Source organism: Camelus ferus, chromosome 19, assembly GCF_009834535.1.
Source record: "Camelus ferus isolate YT-003-E chromosome 19, BCGSAC_Cfer_1.0, whole genome shotgun sequence".
NCBI lineage: Eukaryota > Metazoa > Chordata > Mammalia > Artiodactyla > Camelidae > Camelus > Camelus ferus.
The window spans coordinates 21,165,267-21,175,675 of record NC_045714.1 but is presented as its reverse complement, the minus strand read 5'-3'; the positions used below and the strand labels follow the sequence as shown (position 1 = coordinate 21,175,675).

The 10,409-nt window shown below is 44.7% G+C and overlaps 1 protein-coding gene across 10 annotated transcripts in view; it reads right to left on the bottom strand.

Annotated features, from left to right (window-relative positions):
* Window positions 1-10,409, bottom strand: part of KIF16B (kinesin family member 16B) — a 243,920-nt gene that overhangs the window by 179,925 nt on the left and 53,586 nt on the right. For all 10 annotated transcript variants that reach the window (XM_032461796.1, XM_032461793.1, XM_032461794.1 and 7 more), the window contains 2 exons: window positions 9,748-9,813; window positions 6,775-6,834 (listed from right to left, as the gene is read on the bottom strand). In XM_032461796.1, coding sequence (XP_032317687.1) covers window positions 6,775-6,834; window positions 9,748-9,813 — 126 coding nt within the window. The remainder of the gene's footprint in view (window positions 1-6,774; window positions 6,835-9,747; window positions 9,814-10,409) is intronic.

The window sequence follows — 10,409 nt, the reverse complement described above, 5'->3', positions numbered from 1 at the left end:
TGCAAGGGGGAAACTTACAACCAAGAACATCTATCCAGCAAGGCTCTCATTCACACTTGATGGGAGATATCAAAAGCTTCACAGATAAACAAAAGCTAAAAGATTTCAGTACCACCAAGCCAGCTTTGCAACTAATGTTAAAGGACCGTAAGAAAAGACAAAAGAAGAAAGAAGAAAAAAAAAAGAGAGAGAGAGACCTACAAAAGATTGCTTTGGCTATGTGAGGTTTTTAGTGGTTCCTTATAAATTTCGGAATTGTTTGTTCTAGTTCTGTGAGGAATGTCGCGAGTATTTTGATGGGGGTTGTGCTGGATCTGTGGGTTGCTCTGGGTAGTGTGACCATTTTGATAGCGTTGGTTCTTCCAATCCAAGAGCACAAGAAATCTTTCCATTTCTTTGTGTCATTTCGGTTTGCAGAGAATAGGTAACCTCCTTGGTTAGGTTTATTTCTAGGTATTTTGTTGTTTTTGATGTAATGGAAATGTATGCTAGTTATAGAATTCTGGGTTTTGAAGTGAAAAAAAAAGTAAATGAAGGGCTGCAAAGGGCAAAATATCCTTCTTTTTTATGGGTGAGTTGTATTCATATATATACATATACACACTGCATCTCCATTATCTGTTCAACTACTGATGTGCACTTAGGATGCTTCCATATCTTGGCAATTATAAATAATGTTGCTGTTAATAGCAGGGTGTATGTACCTTTTTGAGTTAATTCTTAGTTTGTGGTTGGCTTTATTCCTTTGATAACTATGTAAGTTTAAAAAGCTAAAACTCTAACTGTTCTTAGAAACAATGAACAGTACATATATATAAATTTTAAAACATACACGCAGTATATAAAGAGAAATGAGCTATCAAGCCATGAAAGACATGAAAGAGACTTAAAAGACATATTACTAAATGAAAGAAGCCAGTCTGAAAAGGTTACAAACTGTATGATTCCAACCAAATGACATTCTGGAAAAGGCACACCTACAGAAACAATAAAAAGACCATGGTTCCCAGGGGTTTGGGGAGAGGGAGGGAGGGAGGCAGGAATGAATAGATGGAGCACAAGGGATTTTTAGGGCAATGAAATTATTCTGTATGATTGTATAGTGGTGGCTACATGTCATTATGCATTTGTCAAAGCCCATAGAATATACAACAGCAAGAGTGAACTCTAATGTAAACGATGGACTTTGGTTGATAATAATGTGTCCATGTTGGTTCATTGATTGTACCAAATACGCCACACTGATGAGGGATGTTGAGAGTAGGGAAGGATATATGTGTGGGTGGGGAGGGCTATGTGCAAACGCTCCATATTTTCTGCTCATTTCTGCTGTAAACCTGAAACTGCTCTAAAAGAATAAAGTCTATTAAAAAAAAAGAATATATATGTATGTGTGTGTATATAACTGAATCACTATGCTCTACACCAGAAACCAACACATCATAAATCAACTCTACTTCATTTTTTTAATTTAAAGAAAAAGAAAAGAAAGAAGAAAAAAGAAAGAAGAAAGAAAAGAAAGAAAGAAAAGAAAAGAAAGAAAGAAAAGAAAAGAAAAGAGAAAGGAAGGAAGGAAGAAAGGAAGAAAGAAAGAAAGAAAGAAAGGAAGAAAAGAAAGAAAAGAAAAAGGAAAGAAAGAAAGAGAAAGAAAGAAAAGGAAAGAAAGAGAGAGAGAGAGAAAGAAAGGAAAGAAAGAAGGAAGGAAGGAAGGAAGGAAGGAAGGAAGGAAGGAAGGAAGGAAGGAAGGAAGGAAGGAAGGAAAATCAGCCTGGCCCTGGGAGATTTGGCAATATATATGAGCAGTGACTTCAGTGGGGTGAGTATAGCTCAGTGGTAGATGGCATGCTTAGCATGCACAAGGTCCTGGTTTCAATCCCCAGTACCTCCATTAAAAGAAATTAAATAAATAGATAAATAAATATACCTAATTACCCCCCCAAACAAACAAACAAGCAAACAAAAACGCCAAAACCTAAAAAATACCACTACCACTAATAAAAGCACTAGCACTGCTCCTTCCAACAAGCAATTCCACAAAACAAACAAACAAACAAGACACTGAGAAGAAGAGCCAGTGCGGAAGGGACCAGAACAGAGAGCACGCCGTGCGCGGCTCAGGACAAACCCTGCCCAGAGTCAGCGCCCCCCTGCCGCACCGTCTGCCACACATGCGCCATAAGCTGCAGTCCAAACAGGCTGTGGTTTATTCTGAAGCACAGAGCTCAAGGAGTTGTCTGGACGTCAGGTAACAGATCCCTGGGCATTTTGTTTTAATGTTTTGGTAAGTACGTTAAGAAGAAGCCATTGGGGTGAGTCCTTATCCAGTCTAACCCAGCCCCGTATAGGCAGAGATGAGGACATGGAGGGCAACGAGGCCTGCAGGCACACAGAGAAAAAGGCCACGTGAGGGCCCAGTGAGCAGGCGGCCGTCCGCAAGCCAGGGACAGAGCGAGGCTTCAGGACAAACCAACCCTGTCAACACCTTGACCTTGGACTTCTAGCCCCAGAACTGTGAGCACATAAATGTCTGCTGTTTAAGCCCCAGCCTGCGATGTCTTGTTACGACAGCCCTAGCAAACTAACATAAAGGTTTTGGTTTTGTTTCTTGATGCTGCTTTAATCCGGTAAGTCTTCACCGCATGCCTCCTCTATGAGAAGCAGAGTTCTAGGTGCTGGTTCACAGAATCATCTAGAGACAGTCCTTGCCCAGATCCTCCCCCTGTTTAGAGGGAGAAATCGAGACCACCAAACTCCAAGTATGATGAAGCCTGTGACAGAGGCAGCACCAAACCTTTTCAAAAGCAGAGCAAACAAAACCACCCCACCTGGGAAGTGGGCAAGAATAGGGACCGGAGAGCTCCAAGGTGGGTTCAGACGGCGAAGAGAGGGGAGCATCTCAAACGATGGAGCAACACAGGCAAACCCAGCACCCAGTGCGCACAGGGCCCAGCAAGACGCCCAGCCGGGCGGTGGGGGACTGTGACAGGACACGTGAGACGGAGAGGGAGGTCAGTGACTCCGGGGACACGTGACGGAGCTTGGACTTTAATTTCTAGAAGATGAAGACTAATGAAAATAAAGAAGGTAGATTAAGGGGCAAGAGAGCAGAAACACAGCATAGACCGTAGAGGGTAACACACCGCACAGTACCCATCTGCCTTACCATCGCCTCTTCAAAAGCAACACGCTTTCCACTGACGTTCACTCCTTTCCTGATCACCCCGACCCTTTTCATCTCTTTCCTTGTGACTCAGATATAAGAAAGAGGTTGCCATCGCCCGACTTCCAAGCTGGGGACTACGGAGTGACAATGTGGGTAAGGGTCACGACCCAGTGACTCAGAAAGAGAATTGAAGCCTGAGACGGACCCGGCAGATACAAGCTAGAGGCTTGTGCGTTGTCACCACAGCGCCATCAGCCTGGCTGCAAACAGCCGGCGCCCTTTGTCACTGCGCCTTTCACGCCCTCCACCCCACCCGACACACCCAGGACTCCACTCATCCACAGCAAGGAAAGCCACAGACCAGACCAGGAAGAAGGGGACAAAGGCACTCGTTGGCTTCTGAGCATCTAACAGCTCAGGATCTAGTGATTTCCAGGGAAGTTAGGAAGTTAGCTATTTCTGACCTCAAGGGACCTGTGCCTTCCACACCGACTTGAGACGCTGTCCCTGCGTCAGAAGGGCCCCCCTGGCGTGTGCTGATAAACTCATCTCAGGTCTCATAACGGGCCCGGGCAGGACAAGCAAACAGCACAGTTAGAATGACAAGGACAAAGAAAGCCACTGTGAGGAATGAGAAGGCAGAGCAGCCTCTCCTCCTCAGTTCCTCCTCCGACCACACCCACGAGGCTGCCCTGAAGCGACGTGCCAATGAAGCTGGGCGAGGAGCAGCGACAGTGCCGGCTCTCACTGCGCCAGGAGGCACCGCTGTCCTTGCGCCTCCCTTCAGCCCCTGGACGGTCTGCCTCCCAGTCTCCTCCTGCAAGGTCTCGCCTTAGACGTTCAGGGTTCGGGGCGTGGACGGGCTGATAGATGACAAATCGGCAGAGTGAACAACTGGGTCCCAATGCTGAAGACAATCCTGGGAATTCACCGCATCACTTGGCCTGTCTTACAAAATGGGCAAGTGTAGGGCCAGCGCAAGCTCCCAGAATTTAAAGACTCGTGTTTTAACACCAGCACATGTCGATCACACCGCTGATCTCAAAGCAGGCGTGTACATTTATGCCCCACCCCCGGCCTTTTTGTGGGTGAAATCCACCTCCCCCTAGACTTTCTGTTCAGCCAAGTGACCTGCTCTGGTCATGACACAAGCAGAAGTTTGAAATGTACTCATATGACCAGGCTTGACCCATTACACGCTGGCCATGACCGTGAGAAGATCATGCCCCGGACAACCAGCTGGTCCAGAGGGATGAGGGACGTGGAGCAGACCTGGAGCCCACCCACAGCCTGCATCCAAGCCCAGCTAAACTGGAGCAGCCCAGCCCGCCCCCAGCCAACCTGCATGAGGGGAAGTAAACATTGGTTTACGCCACTGGGTTGGAGGGGGTCTATGCAGTATAATTGGAATAATAGCCAAGAACAAGCAGTAGAAATACAGGAAAAAGAATGACACAAACCACATAGGTATGAACTCAACAAATCACAATCTCTTCCCATCAACTTCCAAAGAACGTTTCCAAAAACATTTGAGTGGCCCACTTCTTCACCTCTGCCCTCAGGCACGATCTTCCAATAAGAGATGAAAACAGCTTTGAAATACCAAACGTGTGTAAAAAAACAACTCTGGGTTTCAAACACAAATACCAGCAGAGAAATCCAAAAAGGGTTTGTGAGGTCAAAAGAAGGAAAAAAATCTGAAATATCACTAGCCTTTCTCATAACCTTCCACACCTAGCACATATCATATTTCTATTCTTCTCATCTTGAAAGTTATAAAAGATAAAAATAATAAGATTTATGAAAAAGAGAATTGAAACTGAAAAAAGATTTAGCTTCAGGGCCCAGAATAACTTTATGAGAAGCAGCATCAGAGAAAGTTCAGGGGTCACCATGGTGGCTCTCGGCGTGGACACCTCTGCGGGGCTGTTTTAAAACCCCCGCCACGGTGACAGGGAGAAAGTCAGTGGACGAGATGGGCTGGAACCTCTCCACTCACTGCTGCACTGCCTCCTGGGCACTCTGTATACTGATGACCTTTCACACAATAACTACTTGGTTTCCATTTTCCTTACATGGAGCAGATTTTAGCTCCCTCCCTGGCAAATTTGCTGAGGAAAGTATACATCGTGTCAGGAACAGTCCAACGACCGGGCTTCATAAGTCTAGGGCGTGGTACTGCTTCTTCAAGATGACGCAACGTCAATGATGGAAACCGTTCACAGCCTTGCTGTGCGTCATCTATACCTCGTTGTTCAGAAACGTACGACTGAAGCATTGTGCTGTACACCAGAAACTGACACAACGCTGTAAACTGACTACACTTCAATTAAAAAAAATAAAGTTAAAAACAAAAACAAAAAAAAAAAAAGAAATGCAACTGAAGTCTCTGCTCAGTTTCCTGCACAGAAACCTCTCCGTGAAACCAACGGTGAGAAAGTACCTCAGAACGACCCGACACCACCAGGAGGAAAGAGAAGGAAGTCTGGCCGCAGGAGCCCTCACTTACTCAGTGCTTCCTGTAACCAGAGAGGACGCCTCTGGGCCCATCACCACCCACGACCTCCGAGGACGGCAGCTCCCCCTCTGCCCATGAGAGCCAGTCCGCTTAACCCCAGGGCAGGCTGAGTCGCCTAACGGTACGAGGGAATTTTACCCAGCATGATGCTGACCTCACGCTCAGAGCTACTCCACGCCGTTAAGTCGGCCCCCAGGAAACGGCCACCAGGCGCCGCACTTTCACGTGAAGGGCGCCCCAGTCAGGGCTCTGCCAAGACGTGTCGTTAAACCTCGTCTATCCAGCCTCGCCAATACCGGAGGGAGATCTTCATCCTTTGGGGAAGTTTTACCTCAATAGACCTCAAAAACAAACCTAGGATTCAGTCACCGACTCTGAACTCCTCCTCGCACGTGGAAGGACAGACATTATCAAAGCAGAAAACTGGAGTCTGAACCTCAAACCTGACATAGCTGACCCTCCACGGATGACACAAGTTTCTTACCAACTCAGCAAAAAACGGGGCCATAAAGAAATGTGTATTTTGAAGCACGGAATATGAAAAACCAGAGGCCGTCACTGACATCTTCTCTCAATGAGTCTTGCAGAAAATGCAGACCATCACGGCCTTTGAAACCTACAGAAAAAATTCTAATAGGAAATTCCTAGTTGAGAAATTTCCTTAGTCTAGCCAGGCTACAAACATGTATTCTTCAATATTGCCATCGGAAGTTTGTTTTTGTTTTTTTTTTCCTTTAACACATCGCTTTCGTATTGGGTTTAACAAAAGCAGAAAGGCAGACTGGATGTCCTCGGATATATTAAGTGCAGATTAATACGTGTTCAGTCAAAAATAGAAAAAGTCCACGATTGAGAGCAAACACGTTAAGCACCAGCATCGTCTCTGTGGGTTAAAACACGCATGGCTGTAATGGCTACCTTTTCCATTTCTTCAAAATCAAACCAGACTCCCAACCTCCCAAAAGTCACTAATCAGTTCCACTGACCTGACCCAAAGCAAAGCACACCATCGCCTTCTTTGCGAGAGAAAGAAAAAGTTTTACCGATTTAAGCCAGCACAGTAAGATTACGACACCTTTTTTAGAGTCCTTACTTTCAAAATGTTTTGGGTTTCATTCCACTTGTTTGTCCATTCTTTGGTCAATTCTTGAACCTAAAAGGGAAAAAGACACATATGTGATCGCTCCATTGAAAGTAAAACTTATTGTGATTTTATTCTAGAACGTTTCCAAGCTCTTACAGATTGTGGACGGATGTACTATACTTTTTTTTTTAATTAGATAGCAATTTCTCTCTGTGAAGGAACCATCACCAAATATAAATCAAACAAGCTGATCTCACCCTGCAACCTACATTGTAGCAAAGGAAAGAACAGAAACAAATCTGTCTAGTTGCCTGGAGCAGACTTTTTTTCATGGTGGACTTAAATAAAAGCTGCTTCCTTGGATATTAACCAAAATTACACGTTCAAAGATGACAACATCCCACTAAATGGGTTGATTTTTCCTGATCACACTTCCAGTCCTGAGAAACACTGATTTACTTTCCTAATTAGATGCGGTGATTAAATCACCTCGGGTGCTGCGGTTTTCTTTTAGGAGATAATCTGCTTTTGTAGCTAATTAATAGGGTTTATAAATCTCATTCTATCTTTAAAAAAAAAAAAAGGGTGGCTCTTCAATTGACTCAGTAAAAGCAAAACTCTTTTGATAAAAATCAGCTTCTTTCCCGTCTGCTGTAACTTAGGGGAGAAAGTATCCCCCACTGTCGAATGCAGCAAAGTGGGAAACTGCTGCTCCAAGTTAATGAAAAATATTCTGCTAGTTCCATAAACCTTTTTAAATGACCTTAGTGAGTAACCACTAAGAAGCAAAAAGTGATACTTGAATGAGAGGTAGAAAAAAGAAATAATGGAAAAATCCTGTAAAAGGAGGCATACTCAGGGCTAAAGGAGAGTGACCTCCCAGGGGTAGAGGAGGGGACGCATCACTCCAAAGCCCTGTCCCTTCTGTCCTCCAGGACTCCTGCCACCTACCCACTCCCAACGGCAGACACCATCCCATTTCAAAGGCTGGCCTTCCCACTGGTAGGTGATCCTGTTTAACAGGTCAAAATGAACGCCCAGAAGGCACCTGGTTATACTCCCGCTGCTCAGAGGAAGACTTGCCACAGGCCATCAAGTCTGGTAAGTGGGAAGGGCGGGAGTCAGCGACCTTCCTGACAGACAGCGGTCTGTTACCCACAGGAAGCAGAGGAACCAGCGTGATGGTTTATCCCACAGCAAAACCACAACACCTCTCACCCACCGGCACCCATTCAGCGGGCATTCATTTTACTCCTCAGCTGACCTTTTGTTTTAATAATGTATCTTCTTCTACTAGCAACTAATGTCAACACTATCATCTCCTTGGTGAAAAACAAAAGAAACAGGACTGAGCCTCCCTGACTTTGTTTTTCGCTTGTTTTCAGGGGTTAGGCAAGCGTCCTGGTCCCTCTGGAACCGGCCACACACGCAGGATTTCGCGGCGTCACTTGAGGGGCGCCAGTCCCAGGGCCTCTACCGGTGGCAAGAGGAATCGGGGGGCTTTCAGTTTTGGAAAAGTTTTCCAAGCGGGAGCATTCTTCCGCCTTCTCCCCCTACAGAAGGGGAAAATAGCAGGGGGGTGAATTCACTAACTTACAACAATTAACAGATTCTCACAGGCAATTTATCTGAGAAACACAAAGCATTTAATAAGAAATGTTTCTTCATTTCACCAACAGATAAGTCCTCCCTGAAGAAATGTGAAGCCAATCAATCCTTTTCCAGTTCAACCAAGTATCTTGAGTTTAAAACAAATAGTAAGTGTGCCTCGGGTTTACTTTACTTTTGAATTTAAACCAAATAATCTTCATTTATAATTTTTTTTAAAAAAAACGCAGTCTGATACCACCTGTAATAATGAGACCAGGTGGTAAGATTTACAGCTAAGAGGCGCCAACAATTTCAAAAGGTCAGCAAAAACCTAGATGGAAATTTAGAAAATGTTATAAACAAGAGGGGCAGTCATTTATGTCCCAGCATGGATAATGGATTAAATTAAAATGTTTATTGCTTTCTATTAACTTGCTAGGTATTCCTGAGAACTATTAGTAAGAAACAATTTAAGACAATATCCAGACATTTCAAAGCACTCAAAATTAAGAGTCTGAAGAACTAAAATACAAAATGTCAAGAGAAAAATAGGGATTAAGAAACCAATATTGTCACTAATGCTATTATCAGCAAATTAATCAGCATAATTATCCAGGGAAGCGTCAACACGTTCCTCATTACCCCCCAGATGACACCTTCGATGCTGCGTATTCTTGGAAGAGCTTTACCAACAGAACCCAATTTTCCTTCTCAATCTGTTTTAACCATTCAGCACAGTGAACAAAACCCACTCCGAAAATGTCCTTAATGCCTGTTTCTCCTTTCACAGAGGATTCTATTTAAAAAAAAAAAAAAGTATCGAATCAGGTCAGCCTTGAAATGAGTTTTCAAAAAGCGCCAGCACAGAAACCGTGGCTTCAGCCCACAACACTCTGTCTCCCAGCCACTCACTGCCCCCCTCACCCCGCCTCAGATCCCACCTCGCTTAAGAGCAACTAACCATCTGCTCAGAGGATTCAGTGATTCCTCAAGCGCAACTTCCCGCTGGAAAGAAAAGGATGACGCAAGACTCGACGGCGGTCATGGCAGAGCCCTGGGGACCAGCACCATGAACACGGCCTCCCTCTCCCACCAATTCCGAAGGCCCGAGAGGCCTCCCCGCCGCCTCGCACGGCCCGCGTGTGAATCTCGGTTGCAGTCAGTTAACCATCGTGTGCCAGGCAGATCCCATTTCTTACGTCACAGAGAGCTTGAGGAGATACATGGGAAGTCAACTGTAGTGCTTCTTTAGAACTGGGGTGGGACAGGGGAGTGGCAACTATTATCACAGAAGAAAATGAGTCTCAGAAAGCAGGTATTAAAACGTGCGCACTAAAAACAGTAAAAGTTATCCTTCGAAAAAAATAAATAACAAGTCAAGGTGTCACTTACTCTTGCTTCATTCTGCTGAAGTTTCTCCTCCATACTTAAGGCCGTGGGAGAGTCTAAGAGGGCAATCTACGATTTAAACCACAAAAATGAGCAGTTAGTCAACAGCAACAATCTGGAGGCAGGATCTGTCCACGACACTGCAAATCATCAAAAGTTGCCAAATAAACAATTAAACAGAGGTAGAAAGTACTGCTCTGTACGCCTCCCTGAAAGTGCCAATCATCATTAAATCTTTAAGCCATGGAGTACATATCTCATAATATTCAAATCCACGGCAACCTGGTAAACCTACATTTGCAACACAAATTAGCAAAGAGGAGGAAAAAGACAAACATGTAACATACTGACATTTTACCAAAATCAAACACAGTCTAAATCCCTAGATCCTAAAGGATTTGTCTGTTTTGAATATGCACAAAGTACAAATTCAAAAAGTAAGAAGCGTTCAGTCGGGCTCAACTGCAGGCTTTTGAGATTCATCCATGCTGACACTTGCAAATGCAACTCCTTTATCGTCACTGCTGGACTGCAGTCCGCAGACGGGATGGCTATACCACCACCTGGGTATCCATTTCCTTATCCGTGTTGCAAAGGTATGACGACTGACATGAGACTGGTCATGTCAGGTCAGCCTCGGGGGGACAAAGACAGAGACCAGAGAT